Source organism: Spermophilus citellus (assembly GCF_964194105.1).
Source record: "Spermophilus citellus genome assembly, chromosome: 5".
Taxonomy (NCBI): domain Eukaryota; kingdom Metazoa; phylum Chordata; class Mammalia; order Rodentia; family Sciuridae; genus Spermophilus; species Spermophilus citellus.
In genome coordinates, this window is record NC_138186.1 from 152,836,094 (window position 1) to 152,854,785 (window position 18,692).

The 18,692-nt window shown below is 36.2% G+C and overlaps 1 protein-coding gene across 7 annotated transcripts in view; it reads left to right on the top strand.

Annotated features, from left to right (window-relative positions):
* UTRN (utrophin) overlaps positions 1-18,692 on the top strand; it is a 529,451-nt gene that overhangs the window by 182,855 nt on the left and 327,904 nt on the right. For all 7 annotated transcript variants that reach the window (XM_081294420.1, XM_081294421.1, XM_081294422.1 and 4 more), the window contains 8 exons: positions 401-535; positions 2,122-2,271; positions 3,201-3,362; positions 3,821-3,949; positions 4,659-4,832; positions 6,637-6,792; positions 10,803-10,973; positions 16,639-16,818. In XM_081294420.1, the coding sequence (XP_081150546.1) occupies positions 401-535; positions 2,122-2,271; positions 3,201-3,362; positions 3,821-3,949; positions 4,659-4,832; positions 6,637-6,792; positions 10,803-10,973; positions 16,639-16,818 (1,257 nt within the window). The remainder of the gene's footprint in view (positions 1-400; positions 536-2,121; positions 2,272-3,200; positions 3,363-3,820; positions 3,950-4,658; positions 4,833-6,636; positions 6,793-10,802; positions 10,974-16,638; positions 16,819-18,692) is intronic.

The window sequence follows — 18,692 nt, forward strand, 5'->3', positions numbered from 1 at the left end:
GTGCCGCAGGAGATTTTTATTTTCTGTGAAATTATTTAAAATATTGCAGTTATGAGTGATCTTTACCTTCTGTTTAAAAAACTAATATTGTTTCTTTTTTAATTCTATTACATAGTTTTATTTTTGACATTAGATCCTTGGAATGTATTTTAATGTAAATAGTGGGGCAGTCTCTATCTCAGTTCTCCTTGTCCCCCCCACCTTAATTGGTCTAATATAATTTATTGACAAATTCAATTTTCTTGCACTTATTGGGAATTCCAACTTCATCAGTTTCAAATTCCCACACCTACTTATCTTTAGATGAAATTATTAATGATTGAGGAGAATGTGCAACACTAGAGATACAACATATGATGTGGTTTCTGGACAATTTAAACCTTTTGTTTGCGTGCTCTAGGAGGTGTGGTCTTGCTGGATTGAACTGCTTCACTATTTGGATCTTGAAACCACCTGGTTGAATACTTTGGAGGAGCGGGTGAAGAGCACAGAGGCGTTGCCAGAGAGGACGGATACAGTCAATGAAGCCCTAGAGGTGGGAGCCAGTGTTCTGGGTGGTGTTTTTGTCTGTTGCCAGGAGAACAAACATTTATCAATATGAGGAGCACAGGGCTTTACATGGCCAAAGGATTTGCCTCCTCAGTGCTTTTCCCTGGGATTCATTTTCCTCAGTCGCCTGCCATGTTTCTGCAGTCATGCTGATTTAGAGGAACGGGACCTTATGGCATAGCCTCCAAGGTGGTTAGCTGTGTGGCACTTAGTGCCTTCTAGATGGTAAAGACAGCTCTCTAGTGGGTTTCCAGTTCATTTTCCCTATCCCTGGACAAAACTCTGAATGTTATTAGGACAGCTGCTAACTAGTTATATTTACTCACTAAGCACAGCAATGCCTGTGTTTACAGCCGTTTCTGGTCCATCCTCTCCAGATGTTGCAAGTTAGAGACTGGTGTGGGCAGTAGTGGACACTGGGGGGTCTCCTCATCAGAGCTGGTCTTTTAAGGCTCGTCTTCCAGCTCCTGGGAACCAACAAATGCTCCCGATTCTTTGTGTTTTTCAGTTACAGTGCAGTGTGAGACACAGGATACCTTCATTACTGTTTCTTAAAGGAATTGTAATTCAACAAGGTTAGGTTCACTTAAGAAAAAAAAAAGAAGAGATGGGTGGATATGCTTTTAAACGTTAGAGGTGCTCTGTGGGCACTGAATGGATGATTGGATTGAAGGTCAGAAATAAGTGAACTGTGGGACTTACATTCCAGGAGATGGATGCCTTGCTAGAGAGAAACTGTCATTTCTCAAATACAGCAGAGTGAGGAATTGAGAGAATGAACAATAATGGAAAGCTTACTTTAAGAAAACCCATTTTCCTAATCTGAAAGTAAACATACATTCTAGAAGCTTGGAAAATAGAAAAAAGTAAAAAGTAAACTTTAAAGTAAACACTTACATACTTTGTATACTTCTTCCTAATTATTATTTTATGAACATGTACTGATGCACTGGGTCATAATAGCTTAGGAGTAAGTTGGAATCTCAGCTCTTCTTTTTATTAGTTGGGTGTATATAGACTAGTTAGTTCATCTCTCTGAGCTTCAATTTCCCAGTTTGCAAAATGGGAATAATATTTAACTCATGGTTAATTAGATTTATGTAAATAAAAGTGTGTATATCAAACAGTGTTTAGTGTTTAGTATATCTTATAGGTACATGAGTCCTATTTTTTTAGTAACATAATTATTTACAGTTCAGATAATGTTGTTGGTAAGGTACTGCTTCTGCTTCCAAGGTTCATATATTATGGGAATTTCTCATATAATGAATAATTTTTGAAATTATTTTTTATGCAATTGTATAATTATCTCTCATTCATGCTGATTTCTTAGTTTTATTAACTTATTAATACCATGATGTATAATTTTTTTCATTACTTGTTTACCTAACTTCTGGTATGATTCCTTAGGTAGATTTCTACACATGATATATATATATATATATATATATATATATATATATATATATATATATATATATACATACACATATATATATTTAAATGGCATAGTTTTAGGATCTTTGATCTATTTTGCCCTAGTAAATATTTCTTTCTGTGTCCCTGGTCCAGTCTCTGGAATCTGTTTTGCGCCACCCAGCAGATAATCGCACCCAGATTCGGGAACTTGGCCAGACTCTGATTGATGGGGGGATTCTAGATGACATCATCAGTGAGAAACTGGAGGCTTTTAACAGCCGCTATGAAGATCTGAGTCACCTGGTAAGAATCAGGACATGAATGTGTATGATGGAGTGTTTACGAAACAGAGCTGACCCCCAAGCTCCATCTGATGGAGTGTTAGTTTTTGATTAAAGTTAACAACATCTAAAGTTGGTTAATGCTTTTTAAAACTTTAATGCTGGTTAAAGTTGGTATTCAGAACTTTAGATAGAGAAGAGACCTCATGTTTATAAGGCAAGCTGAACCTGATGTTTAAAAACTAATTATCTTTGAGGTTATTTCTGTTTGTGAACCATTTAATTTCCCTTAAGAATCACATGATAGCATAAAAATTAGGGCCATCAGAATATGACATAAGCTGTTGAAAAGCCCTAATCTCTTGGTTCATATCCAAGTTAAATCTGAGTGTTTATGTTCATATCAATAATTAAAGAAAGGACACTGGTCTTTTTAGAAATGCTGGGTGGGTATTAGATGTTTTCAAACACATACTAAATAAACTGTTTTTATTTAGTCCATGAATAGCATCAAACTTAACCCCAAAGGGCAGCAAATAGTGGTTAGACCCATGTGCATCTTTGGAATTTGTTTTAGATTTTGAAAAACCGAGATTCAGATGTTTGCACTATTGATTCACATTCATGTTATATTTTATATTTTTCGTGATAAACATTGGTGATTCCTAAGAATACTCTAAATTTATAATAAATAACATTTATTTTATTGTGTTCTATAGGAAACCTTTCCATTTTTGTATTTTGTTAGTTTATGCAGAGAAAAGTAGTAATTAATAATTTCTACTTCTGGGATAAGGTATGTAAGATACTAGATGGATATTTTCACTCTTATCATTGATAGTTATTATTTATTTATAAGAAAGGCCAAAGTCTTGTACTAGTGCTTTGAGGCTGGAGTGTATACTCAGCAATTTATATTTGTGCTAATGATTAAATTTCTCCTCTGTGTAGGCGGAGAGCAAGCAGATTTCTTTGGAAAAGCAACTCCAAGTCCTGCGGGAAACTGACCACATGCTTCAAGTGTTGCAGGAGAGTTTGGGGGAGCTGGATAAACAGCTCACCACGTATTTGACTGACAGGATAGACGCCTTCCAAGTTCCTCAGGAAGCTCAGGTATTGCAGTGGGCTTGAGGGCTTTAGAGTTATAAAGAAGAGCTAATGTAGCCTCCTCCTCAGCTGCCAGTGAACTCCTGCAGCTAGAGTTGCTGAGAAAGGGTCACTGTACTCATTAGGTGGCTCTTGGATTTTGGTGTTCTCTTGCTCCCTGTGAGACTGGCAAATGAGCAACACATTTAAACTATGGTTTTCAAACTCTATGAGGTTGGGGCAATGTCTTCTTTATAAATAAGTTGTGAACATTGGAATTGACAGAGACAAAGACTTTGGCATGTGCGTAACATGCTGCAGTTGTGGTCCACATTATTCTTAGATATATTACAAATTTATTCTTACTTTTAAAATATGGTATTATATATTGCACAACTATATGGGATTTTTGAATTATTTCTTTTTATACTTAAAACAAACAAACAAACAAACCCTGTTCTCTCCTTTTTCTAATCTCTTGGTAGAAAATTCAAGCAGAGATTTCAGCCCATGAGCTCACTCTAGAAGAGTTGAGAAAGAATCAGCGTTCCCAGCCCCCAACCTCCCCAGAAGGCAGATCTGCTAGAGGAGGAAATCAGATGGACATGCTACAGGTAAATAGGGCAAGGCACTTCCTTTTCCTTTTCAAAATGACAGCGTAAAAAGAAAAAGAGAAAGAGTTGATTCCTAGGTGTCTTTGGTATTGTTTATGATGTAAGACTGTGGAATGGAAGTGATATATTGAATCCCATTGCATCTCAGGAGCAAATTGGTGCATGGGTAGAAAAATACTGAATCTGATTTTTATAGTTGAGAAGAGAGCAAGTGAGCTAGCTTTAGAAGTTAGCTTTATAGACTGTTGTTTCAGTACAAGCCCCTGTCAGTACTGGCGTGGCTGATGTACTGGGCAGGCTGAGGGCTTATGGGATGCAGTATCACTTACGTTTCTTAATGGTCCACATGAGATGGATTTTCACTCTGAACTTGGGTTGAAGGGCATTTGAGTTCTGGGTGCCCGAATGATGGTTTTTTTTAACAGGTGAGAAAATTAATGAAATTTTAGTTCTAGTGAGACCAGCATTATCCACATTTATTATTTCTGAGATGAAGACACAGATTTATGACACTGTGCAGGTTACACAATCATGTGATTCCTTTAAGATTTCCTTTAAGATATCTTCTTCTTTTTGCCATCATACTGAATGTTTTTATTCGTGTTTTATTTTATAGCTTTTTAGCAGTATGTCTTATACTGATATCTTTTCGGTGAGAGAGATTGTCACTCTGATACGAATTGCTTATCACTTTCATTTCTGCAAACAGAGGAAACTTCGAGAGGTGTCTACCAAATTCCAGCTTTTCCAGAAGCCTGCTAACTTTGAGCAGCGCATGCTGGACTGTAAGCGTGTGTTGGATGGTGTGAAAGCTGAGCTTCATGTTCTGGATGTGAAGGATGTAGACCCTGAGGTCATCCAGACCCACCTGGACAAGTGCATGGTGAGCTGTTGGGGAGTCACATGCCTGGTGGGCTTTCAGGCAGCTGATATATTTCAGGATAGTACTTCTGCACATGGTCCTTAGTTTAGAGTTTGCTAAACACAGGGAGGGAATCATGGAAAACACATTAAAAAATATGAAATGTGGTCTTTCCTTCCAAGGGAATTTTAAGAGGTAAGAGACATAAGAGAGAGGAAAGTCAATGATCATTGTGACATGAGATACAGTAACTAGAATAAACTAGCATGTATTACAAATTTATTCTAGCTTTTAAAACATGGTATTACATATTGTATAATTAGAAACATATATCATACAACAAGATTCCAGTATGAAGTTAGGAAAGGTGTCAGAAGAATGTGACTGGTAAGCTAAATTTTCAAGGATAATTTTGAGTTAACTAGAAGAACCATACATAGAATGGATGTCAGGAATATTAACACATTAAAAAAATATCTTCCAAGGAAAATGCAGTGTTAACTACTAAGTTTTATAAAGCTGAAGACTAAAATATGGAAGAAAAATTTATTCTTAGAATGGATGTCAGGAACATTATAATATGAAAAAATTCATTTGCTAGGAAAATAAAAGTTTCAATCAGAATTTAAACCTAAGATTGAAAAGAAGAAATGATGTATGAGGCCTTATTACTATTTCAGTCTTGAACTTTAAAACTCAACAGAAATTTTAAAATAATGAGGTGAGGAGGACGGGATCTTAGATTTAGTGTTCTTCTTGGGAATTATAAAAAGACAAGTTAACACTCATCAGATATGAGAAACCAGGGAAGGATCTTTGTGCTTCTTCAAACTGCAGTGTCTAAATGTCTGCTTCATTTAATTGAGTGGAAGAGTGCACAAATAGGAAAAAAATTAATCTACTTGTGCATATATGTAAGCATTTATTTACTTAATAGGATAGAGTGGCAAACAAAACAAGCACAGTCCTTGATGTCATGTAAGTGGGTTCACTGTTCTGTTAGGTGACAGTGTCCTATGAGATGTTTCAGGTTAGGAGGATGATGTATGGAGTCAAACGAAGCTGCCCAGACAGAGCTTTGGGGTTTGAGATGACTGCAGTGACAATTGCTCTGAATCTGACCTATGCTGCGATTGCATGTAGTCATATTCATCTTGATAGATGAAGATTTATATATCTTCAATACCTAAGTAGTACCTGCTCATTGTGGTAGGCTTACTATTTCAGAGAATGGAAACACATAAATGTTATTAATTCCAAATTCAATCAGCCAGAAATAGCTAGTGATGGCTTTTTCTGGTCTTAGCATTTAGGGCTTTTTTTAAAATGAAATTTTTTGGGGAAGACTCAGGATATAGCTCAGTGGTAGAGTGCTTACCCTCCATATGTGAAACCCTGAGTTTATTCTCTGGTCCTGGATTCAAACACAGGGCCTCATGCATGCTAAGCACATGTACTACCAGTGAGCTAACCCCCAGCCCTCAAATTAACTTTATACATGACAGACATTTAAGCTAATATTTTCTCCACATTATATAGAAAAAAATATCCATATTGTATTATTAAGTACTTTCATCAACATTTAAAACACGTCTGAATTTCTTTCAAACCAGCATAACCTCTATTAGTTTACTTATCTGATTTGAAAAGTTATTACAACCTTGATTTAATTTGACTCCACCTTTGAACTCCATTTGAGAAAGCAAATGCCCTTTGACCTCCATCATTAGTTCTTAGCTGTCAATCTGTGTCAGCTGCATTCTGAAATGATTCCAGTTGGCAAATTTTAATTACAATGTGAAACTTTTCATTCTTGTTTTTTAAGAAACTCTATAAAACTTTGAGTGAAGTTAAACTTGAAGTGGAGACTGTAATCAAAACAGGGAGACACATTGTCCAGAAGCAGCAAACGGACAACCCTAAAGGGATGGATGAGCAACTGACCTCTTTGAAGGTCTTGTACAATGACCTGGGTGCTCAGGTAAGGAGAGCAATGCTACAGCTTACGTTCTCTCTCTCATATGATTTTTATTCATTATTTTATTTTTTCATGATGGGAATTGAACCTTGGGACCTTGTGCATGCTAAGCACATGCTTGATCATTGAGTTACACCCCCACTCCTCTCATATATTTTAAAATTTCACGTTCTTGCAAAATGCATGTTTGAAATTTATGGCATTTATACATGTTCCAGGAATTTTTGCTGTATTTCTTTAAATGTTTCTGTTAATATTGTGATGATTAATAGAGAATTGGGAATTTATTTTTAATGTTTCACCCAGATTAATATTTATACTTTCAATGTCTACTGACATTCGTATATTATTCTAAGGAAATTCCACCAAGAATAGTCACTGTGTAAACTCAAGTTATTGGTCTTGGTATTTCTAAATTGAATAGTCTATTGAGAAATGGTAAAATATCAGCTAGTAAATATTAAGTGACAGGACGTTCATATTAATCTACCAGGATTTAAAATTCTGCCAAGAAACTTCCATAATTTGGGCATTTTAGTGACTTCATGTGGAAGTTGTTGAGCCATTTACTGTGATGGACTGAGTGAATACTGTAGGCTTATTGTCCTTTCTCATTGAGAATCTCTGCCCTGAGACAGGAGAGCAAAGGAACATGTAGAAGTGAAACCTTGTTGAAAAACTGTTGGGTTAGGTTTTGGATCCTTCTTCCATTAGTAAATATTAACAACTTCTGCTTTAAGTAATATTGAAGTTTCTGCATAAGCCCAGAGAAAAATAACTCAAATTTTGTTATCAACTTAAAACCAAGAAGAATGAACAGTCTATTGCTTTTTCTAGGTGATTTTGACCTCACTTCTGCAAGAGCAGGTTGTTGGTGTGATATATATTGTGCATCTGGAACCCATGTCTTAGAGTTTCTCATTGGCTGGGCATTATAAGGATGAGAATGGATTTGCTGGTTTCTATACTAATTCTCTAATTAGTTTTTAGCATTAATTAGATATTGGCCTTTACTAATTTTCTTATTCAAAATAATTTAGACTTCACTGTGTATATAGGTAGTAAGCAAAAACATTTTATATATATATATATATATATATATATATATATATATATATATATATATATATATCTGGGGAGTTGAGGGTCGTGAAAGAGGAAACTGTCAATCAAGCAGTTATGTGGAGTAGTTACAGAATGTCACTCTGCAGTGTTCTGAAGGGTTGTGTGTGACATGTATAAAGATTTGGTCCAGTCTTTGGTTAGGAAAGCTTCCTGAGGGTGTTGTTTTAGTAGCCTTTGTGTTGCTGAGACCAAAAGACCTGAGAACAACTTCTAGAAAGAAAAGATTATTTTGACTCACGGTTTTAGAGGTTCAGTTCATGGTTGCCCAACTTTATAGCTTTGGGCCCGAGGTGAGGCAGAACACCATGGTGGAGAGATGTGGTGGAGGGAAGTGGCTCAGGACATGGCAACTAAGAAGGAGAGGGAGAGGGAGAGGGAGAGGGAGAAAACAACTTGCTCTTCAAGGACAAAATATAAACCCCAAATGTGCCCCCCATCCCCAGTGACTTAACTTTCTTTAGCCACATCGTACCTGCCTACAGTTACTGCCAAATTAATTCATATCAGTGAATTAATCCTTTTATAATCTGATCTTTTGATCTCTGAAGATTCTTCAAATATCTCACACCACGAGCTTTTGGGGAAGGACATCTTCTATCTAAACCATAACTGAAATGATGCATTAGCTAAGACCTGAAAGATGGGTAGGAGTATCCTGGGTGAAACTAGAGGAGGGGCTCCCGACGCGCATGGAATAGCATGTGTAAAGGCCCTGTGGCAGGAGGCAGTATGGCTAGAGAGAGAGAGAGCCCATGTGGAGAACATGGTGTCAGGGAGATAGGATGAGACCAGACCTTGCTGGTGTCACCAAGTTTGTGTTAAAGGTTTTAATCTCTGTTTTAAGATTAACAAGCAGTTGTGCAGGGTTGTTAGGCAGAAGATGACTGGTCCAGACATACATGTATTTTTTAAAAAGTCATTCACTGCACTTTAGAGACTGAATTGGAGAGAGGTAGGAAGAAGTGCATGGAGAGCATGGAGAAAGTCCTTGTTATCGTCTTTCTCGTGGAGACGTGATGGTAGAGTGGCGACAGTAGAAGCCAAATAGCCTGGCTTGAGATATGTGTGGTAAGTGAGGCACTGAAACTGGTACTGTAAGAAAATGGTTTTGAGGATTTGTATGGGAAAAGTAGAAGAGACGAAGGTCCGTAGGGAAGGAGAGGTTAACAAGGGGCTTTTTCATTTTTTCTTTTAAGTGTGAGCAATGAGTATGTTTAAGAGCTGATGTAAACCAGTCCACTGAGAAGAAGTCATTGCATATCCATGAGGGAGAAGGGATACATGGCTAGGTAAAAGATTTACAACTTGAAATGGCCTAATTCAATATGCAGAACATCTTAAAATGTATTGATTCGACTGAAAAAAAAAAGTATAAATTGTTATACGTTGAACTGTAAATGATTTTCATCCTGGTATATGCAAATCTTTGATGGCATTAAGTTTTATAATGGTTATAGAGCTGTCTGGGCATGCCAAAATCAGATAAATATCTTTTGAATACATAATATCTTTTTAATATAAGCCAAGTGTTTGTTTCTAAAGTCTGTATTGAGATGCTATGAGAGTCTTAAATTTTAATTGAACTCTGTGGGGGAAAACACTTTTTTAGAAGGAATTTAATAGCAATAAACCCTTGAGGTATGAAAAAGTGAAATTGAAAATGGGGGGGCAGTGGACAGAAGAACCAAATATACTCCCTTGTTATTTATTAACAAAATTTGGCTTTTATATCAATCCAAGAAATCTCATCTCATATATGACATATTCCTGTACTACTTAGATTTTATTATGTGTACATATGTACTCATCAAAATAAGAAATCACTTTATGCATTATGCTGTTATGTCCTTTAAGGGGGTGTCTTCTCAGCTGTAGATTGTGAATAACTGTCCTTGGTTTGGGGAAACTGTCATGGAATGTGACAGGTTTGACCCAGCTCAGTTCAGTGGCTGTGCTGACTCTGTCTTGGTCTTAATCTTCTTAAGCTTCATTTTCCTTATCTGTAAAGTAGAGAGAATAGTGACTGTCCCAGAGCTGTGGTGGATTTTATTGCATGACACATATCAGATTCCTTAGCACAAACAGAAGCTGTATTAAGAAGTGGGTGAATGTTTTGCTTTCTATCACCAACAAGAAGAACAAGCCAAACATGGTGGTGCATGCTTGTAATCCCAGTGACTGGGGAGGCTGAGGCAGGAGGATCATGAATTCCAAGTCAGCATCAACTACTTAGTGAGGCCCTAAGCCACTTAGTGAGACCCTGTCTCTAAATAAAAATAAAAAAAGGCTGGGGATGTGGCATCCATTGGTTTAATCCCTGGTACAAAAACCAAACCAAACCAAAACAAAACAAGAAGAACAAAATAATAATAAGGTTTATGTTGCATAGTATTGTAAATCATGTTGTTAATTGTAAAATATACCACTGTGAAAATAGTGCTTATTTCTCTCAAATTTTCATAATATAGTATATATGCACCTTTTAAATGGAGTTTTTTCATTGAGCGGATTCTGCCATCTTTTGTTCAAAATTATAATACATGCTTGATTATTGATTCTTTTGTTCCAAGGACTGGGGCAAGTCCTTCCCATTATGTATGGTTCTCATTTCATCCTCATAACAAACTTTAAAGACTGGGCCTCTACCAGTGTCAGGAGCTAAGTTCACAACCCCAGGCTGTCTGACCTCAGCCACTTCAGTAGATTGATTGTCTTCTTGCAGAAATGCAAGATTGGACGATTCTGACATGTTCGAGGGAAAGGTGATAGGTGTCTTGGGGGTTAAATATGAATCAGTTTTGATCTTTTTATTGATATTTGGATTTGTTCCTGTTCATGTTCAATCTTGCCTCAGACTCAATCTCTCACACTTTGTCTCTGCTGTTCAGGTGACAGAGGGAAAGCAGGACCTGGAAAGAGCATCTCAGCTGGCCCGGAAAATGAAGAAAGAGGCCGCCTCCCTCTCGGAATGGCTCTCTGCTACTGAAGCGGAATTGGTACAGAAGTCCACTTCGGAAGGTGTGCTTGCTGACTTGGACACGGAAATCTCCTGGGCTAAAGTAAGTTGATATCTTGCCGCAGTCTGGCTGGGCACAGAATCACGAGCCACTCAAGCAGGAACAAAACTTTATTTTTGAAAATGCCGCCAATATATATCCCATACGCGTCAGGCAAGCAAGCCGGTCCACCCACCCGGTCGCGCCTACCAGAACCAGGGCCCAGGACCTCCCCCGGAATTCCCTCCTACTATCCTTCCCCAACCAATGGGAACTCTCCAGGAGTCCCGTAACATGAGTCCCGTAGCAGGCCAAGGTGAACAGCAGGAGTCCAATTTCCATATGAATGTAAATCTTAACATAATCATATCATCTCAATGGCTAGCTGGCATCACCTTACAACCAAAAGTGCCATGCATCATTTTATTTGGTTGTGGCTCCTAGCAATATCTCATCAGTGTGACCTTTGGCACTTGTAGGGGATAATCTTGGTGGGTACTATTTTCTTCCATTTCACATTAAATATAGCCTTTTCTCTTTTTTTTTTTTTCATTTTTTTCCATTTCTCTGTCCCATGAAGAACATTTTAAAAATAACTATTTTAAGAAGATATTTTTATCTTATTCCCAAAGCAGTGAACTCATTTGGATCATGAAGGCCTTTATAAGTATTATGTTTATGTGATACTTGAAACCACCTTCAAAATTAGTATAATTGTTTCAATACTCAGTCTTTACAAAGTATCGTGCTGATTTTAAATTTTTAATAATATTTTAACCAGTCTTTTGATAATAAATGAATTAATGTCAAGAATAGATAGTGAGATTTTTTTTTTTAACAAAACCAACAAAAGACTTTTCTTTGGCCCTATAGTGATTTTGCAGTTGCAGAGACTAGAGAGTTGATCTGCCAATTTTCAGAGGTGCATGAAGAGTCAGTTGGATCACAGAGCAGTTCTTTTACCAAGGAACTCTGTTCCCTGTCAACTTATTTACAGACAGAAGCAGATATACTAGCAAGAGTGCTAAAAAAATATAATGGATACAGAAAGAGGTGTTGCTATAGAGCCTGGAGTATCCCTGTTGATAGTCTCTGTAGGTGTTCACTGTGGGCATTTCCCAAAGGTGGCTGGAGGTAGCTGAGTGACACGCAGCTGCTGTTTACCTTAAATGCTCAGTGGAGATGACACTTGAGAGAAAATGAAGTAGTAGGCTCTGAGAAGAGTATTCACAGTGTGGAAAATAGCTTACAAAAAGTGTGGTTATGCCACAAGTTTTGTAAGTGAAAGGGGTAAAGAAAGGGACGTATGAGGGAATGAGGGATGTTGCAAGGCATCGGCGTTGCGTGGGTGAATGCAAAGCAAAGGCTTTTGTTAAATTCAAGTTGTTCAAGGAAATGTCTTCTTTGTACAGTCTACCGTAAAAACCATTATTTTCACTGAGCACAGTGTTGCAAGCTTGTAATCCCAGCAGCTCAGGAGGCTGAGATAGGAGGATCACAAGTTCAAAGCTAGCCTCAGCAATATAGGGAGGCCCTAAGCAACTTAGTGAGACCGTGTCTCAAAATTAAAAAAAAAAAATAACAAAAAGGGCTGAGGATGGAGCTCAGCTGTTAGGTGCCCCTGGGTTCAATCCCTAGTACCAAACCAAACTAAATCAAACCAAAACAAAAACATTATTTTCTTATTAGCAACATAATTTTTGTACAGCAGTTCCTGCTATCTATATATTTCATGATCCCCAGTGAATGCCCCAAACTGCAGATAATACCGTGGTCTGTGTTTTTGTGCTTTTTCCTATATTCATACATACGAATTCAATGCCTTTCCATCTTAACTGACCTCTCACTGTTTACTGGAGCTATAACTTGTGCAGTTTGAGGTGAGACAGCAAAACAAGCATAATTTTCTTTTCCTTTTCACAATTTCATAGAGAAAATTCATCCTTAACATGGGCCCTACCACTTGATGCACACGATGCTTTTCTTTCTTTGTGAAGTTGACAGTTGGTACCATTTCCCTTTAGGCCCTCATGTTACAGTGTCCCTTGGCTTTCTTCATTGTTGGGATCACAACTAGCACTTGAGCCCATTAGGAAGTAAAATAAAAGTTCCTGGGACACAAGCCCTGCGACTTAGCAACTGTGCATCTAATCAAAGAGAGGGCTGCAGAGTGACTTCTAGATGAGGAGGGTGTACATTGTGACCCCACCGGACATCCCAGGCAGGAAGGAGCAGGATAACAGGAAATTTCTACATGCTACTCAGAACAGCATACCATTTATATCTCCTAAATTGTCTATTTATTGAATTCTCCATTTAATATTTTCTGACTGTAGTTGCCTGTAGCTAATTATAATTGTGAGAAATGGAGCAGTATAAGCTAATTGAATGAAATTTGCACAGTGTGATATGAAAAAAAAAAAAAAAACAGAAGCCAAATCACCTATACTCAAACACTCCCCTCCTGTGTGTGTGTGTGTGTGTGTGTGTGTGTGTGTATGTGTGTGTATATGTGTTTCCAGGTACATATTGACATGCACAGGCATAGTTATATTGTTTAAAAAGCAACTATATCATATCTAGTGTTTCATGACTTTCTTTTAAAAATTCATATCTTCAACATTTTCCTTCACCTGTAACGGTTGTATTACATGTTAGAGATATGCATAGTATCTCATTAATTTTTTGTCCTACTGAAATCAGTACTATTTTTCACTATTGTAAGTAACACTATGATGAATATTCTCATGGCTAAATCATAGCTAACATTCATATGTGGATAAATATTTTGCCCTAAAATTATTGGTTCAAAGGACATATCTATCCTAAAGCCTTAGATACATTAAGAAATTGCCCTTTGGAAATGTTATATGTCCCACCTATGAATGAGAATTTGTATTTGCTTGCTTTAATTACAACTCTGATCACAGTAGGCAAACACTTTTTGTTGTTGTTGTTGTTATTGAGTTAGAATATTTTCTATAAGTTTATAGGCCACCTGTAACTCTCTTTAAAAATGTCCCTTTTCCTGTAACTCTGGCCATTTTTCTATCCCCAGATTACTATTTTAGTTTAAGCTCTTTGTTAAGATCATTAATTCTTAGTGTGTTGAATATGACTGCAAAAAGCTATTGCTGCCCAAGGAGTTTCCTTAAAAGTTTTTAAGACAAAAATGGTTATGTGTACTTTTAAACATATGGAATCCATCTTTTCAACATTATTTCTGCCTTTAGTATTTAGAAAGGCCAACTTTACTCCAAGGTCATGTGATTTACATTATATTTACTATGTTTATATACTATATTTATAGTTTCTTCAAGCCCTTTTGTACTATCATCTTTTTACCTTTAATGCTTTGATTCTTCCAGAGTTTATTTGTTGTACATGATGAGATAAGGCTCTAGAGTGCTCTTATAGGTAACCAGTGATCTTGGCACTGTTCATTGAGTGATCTTTCTCTACTGATATGACATGCCAAAGTCGTTCTTCTTATTTACCTGTTGTGCTTCCTTGTTTTCTGCTGCACTGATCTGATGATCCTGTAAAATGTTTCAGTTCCTTATCTATGTAGTTTTACTTTTATTTATTTATTTGTTTTGTACCAGAGTTGAACCATCAAGCCACATCACCGGCCCTTTTTATTTTTTTTTTAAATTTTGAGAAAGGGTCTTGCTGTGTTGCTTAGGGCCTCATTAAGCTGCTGAGACTGGCTTTGAACTCACGATCCTCCATCTCAGCCTCCTGAGTGGCTGGGATTACAGGTGTGCACCACCATGCCTGGTTCTTGTCTATGCAATTTTATGCTATATTTTAATTATAATTAAGGATTCCCCAGTCTTTTTGCTTCTTTTTTGGTATATAGTCAGTCTTATATGAAGAATTATTATTAGTCTCAAATTATTAAAAGAAGCACTGTTTTAAACATTGATTGGAATTGCATTGAATTAATGGATTTGTTGGAGAAGAATTGGTATCTTGTTGAGTCTTTTTATTAATATGGTATGTCTCATCCCCTGTGCTCTGCCAGCTTCCTTCACATTCCTACATATTGTTTTGATTGTTTTTATTCTAAACATTATATAGATATGCAAAGAGGTTTGCTCCTATATATTTATTCTATTGCTATATGAATGCATGCATGTGTTTTCTCTTTTTTCTAATTGCTGATAATACACAGGTGATGTTGAATTTTATATATTTAATAGTTAATCTTTTTATATACATATAAATTTATTTCTAGTTGATTTTTGCCACTTTTTTTCAGGTAAAGACTGTAAATATTGATGTTTGTTTCCTGGAATTATACTCGTTTAAATTTCATTTGATCGTATAACAGATTTGAATCATGAAGATGAAGTATACAAATTATACAGCCCATTCTTTTCACTAGAATAAAACAAATTAAACATCAGCATGTACTATAATCACCCATCTTTTCAATACCATGTTTTCAGACTTAAGGAATGTGCATATTTCACAACATTTTAGTGTTATTGCACTTAAAGATTACATAAAATTATTTTCAATGCAAAACTTACATGGCATTTTCATCTCTGCACCTAATTAGTATTTTTATTCCAAAAATCATTATTTTCAATGTATTTTCTTTGCTATAAAATCTTTAACATATATGTGTATATTATTTAAATTTGATTATTTGTAGTTAATTATTCATTATAACTCTTACAGACTATTTTAGTCCATTAGTACATAACCACTGAAGGAATTAGTAGAGAGTGTGTGCTATGGGTCTTCTTTTTACTCCTTGTTGGTGAAAAATTTGTGAAAGAAATATTTCCTTTCTCACATAAATGTACCAATGATTGACAGGGGCCAAGTGAGTGTTTAAACTTTTACTCACTTGTGGTTTGCAATTTGCATGCATTCCAAACTGTGATCTTATGATGTTGAAATATAAACTTGAGCTCCTTGAAGAGATTGATTTAAATGTTGGTTTAAGACGGTGAAACAGATTTTAAAAGGTGCCAGGGCAGTGATAGTAGTGAGGTAGATATGTGTCCATGTTGTTTTTGATTGCGAGAACTCAGTGTTTTACTTTTCCTTTCTGTGAATGTAGCTTTGCCTGCTCAAATTTCAGACTTTTTCAGTCAGATTATCATAGTTTCCCGACTATCCTTTTCTATGTTTTGGTGGTTGTAAGACGAATCATAGACTTGTTAGTTCTTCAATGATTTTCTTAGGATGAAACATTTTTGTAATGTTTATATGACATTATATATCAAGACACTTAGTCCCAGGACATAATCCTTGTGAGTAATAATAGTACACATGCAATAGATTCCCATGAGGGTCTAGGAGATAAATTCATTGTAAATTTTTAGAATTCTGAGCTCTGGAATCTTTCTGCTTTGCCAGCTTTCTGTTCCTAAAAATGAAATTGATTCTTTTTATTTAGACCTCTGATGGAGGGTGATTGGTATTTTTGTAATAAATAAAATTTATTCTTAAATTAAATAATTACACTTTTCACATCACAATTTCTTGCATTCTTTGATCTTTGCATAAACATTGTAATATTTGTTAGGAACCTAAGAACTCTCACCTTGTTGCTAAATTGAGTCTGTAAACTTTGGACACATTGCAGATGATCTAGGAAGTTATGGATTACTGTGCATAGGTGAAAGAAAAGTTAAAAATGTATAGGGTTCATAAATTTTTTTTTAATATTCTGAAAGATCAAGTGGGTCTTGGTGCTTTTATCTTCTAGAATGTTCTGAAGGATCTGGAAAAGAAAAAAACAGATTTAAATGCCATCACAGAGAGCAGTGCTACCCTCCAGAACCTGGTCTCAGGCAGCGGGCCCGTCCTGGAGGAGAAGCTGTGCGTCCTGAGCGCAGGGTGGAGCCGAGTTCGCACCTGGACAGAGGACTGGTGCAATACCTTGATGGTGTGTTCCCAGACACGTTTAATGCTCCCCTGTTCCTTTCTGCTTTACTTAATCCTAAATGAATGCAGCTTTGATTGGAGTTTCAAATCCCATTTTCTGTGTGCCCCAGCAGTGTTTTGCTTGTGAATTAATTTCATCAGACTACATTTTATTTTGCCTTTGAAAAGATGATAACTAGAAAGAATTCACAGTGCACCAATGAAAGAATAAAATATCTGTGGCATGCATGGAAATATGTACTTTAACATTTAAATGTACTTTGCTTCATTGTAATAATGTCATATAGTATTTACTTTTCTTTGCAATGTCCTAAAATAGTTAAGAGCATGGATTCTAGCATCTCATAACCTATGTAAAATTTTTGACTGCTAGTCAGGTGGAGGTTACTTAAACACTCTCTATGCTTTAATTTTTCTCATCTATAAAATGGATATTATTATACTTTTCCTTCATACAATGCTTGTGATGATTAAAACTTAAAACATGTAGTGGTCTCATATAACTATATGTAAGCAATCAATTTTAAACATTATTGTTATGATTATGACAATTGTTATAAGTTGTAAGTATGGTTATTCCATTATGCTGATAATTATGTCATGGGAATTTGACTGTTTAGTTTTCATAGTGGTTTTCTGTTTTCCTCTTGACTAATAAGGATATATGGTACCATCATCCTCCCCTCTGAAAAAAATACTTGCCACTTACAATTTATTCTTTTTCCCTGACATAGCTGTTAGGACTTTTACCCAGTTCATATAATTAACTGGGTAATGGATACAGACAGAAAAAAACCATAGATTATAATGTGTTTGAGCATTTATTCCAATCTATTAGGATATGTAGAGCAGGGAAGGTCATGGGCTTTGATCAAGCTCTCCCTTAGATTCATATTCCAGCCCATGACTTGTTATCTGTGTAACCCCAGGTAAATTGTGCAATGTCACTAAGCTTCAATGTTCATGTCTGTGTAGGGATGGGAATAAAAGTACACATCTAACAGAGTAGTTCATTGATCATTACAATAAAGGATTTGAGGTTCTTGCTCATAGAAAATGCTCTTGAATATTTTATATATTCACTTTTGTTGTTACTAGATTATTCCACATCCTTACAGACTTTGCTTCTATATTCTTCAGTTTGTACCTTCTGAATTCTCCTTCCAGGCAACATCTTTCTAGTTCTGTTAGAACAATCTATGTAGCTGTGTTACAGGGATCCGTGCATCTGGCTCTTCTCTGTTCTTTTTTAGAAGGCAGCACACTGTTAGCCTTTTGCCCATAGCATTTATTAGTTCACATTTTCTATTTCAATGATTTTTCTGTGTCATAGATTAATATTTTTTTTTCCTTTCATTAAGTCTTCTAAGATTTTTTTAGTTTCCTTTTTCCTATAAAATATCATGAAGTTGTCAGTTTCATCATAAGGCCTGCCCCCTGTTTGTGGTCAAGTTTAACTTCCTCAGCCTCAACAACTTCCCCAGTTTTAATCTGCTCAGCTGTTTGCTTCTGTTTTGTTCTCTCAGTCACATTGTATGTCATACCCCAGGAAACAGGACTGCAGTCTGAGCCAGGTGTAGTATTCAGTGCTGGCAATACTGAGAGAAAAGACACTGGCCCTGTCCTCTCTGCAGATGTAGTTTGTGGAGCCAGCAGAATGGAATAGGTTAAGTGTGATTGCATTTAATGAGTTTTTAAAATACATGATTGAGAGGGATAATGAGATCAGTTGCAATCTAGGAAAGAGGAATAAGAGACAAACTTGAAATTGAAAAAGAAACTTTCGTCTTTTATTCTTCAACTTTGTATTGTGTTGAGATCTAAGTCAAGTTTAAAAATGCTTAGCCATAGCTGTGCATTTTTAGTATTGAGATT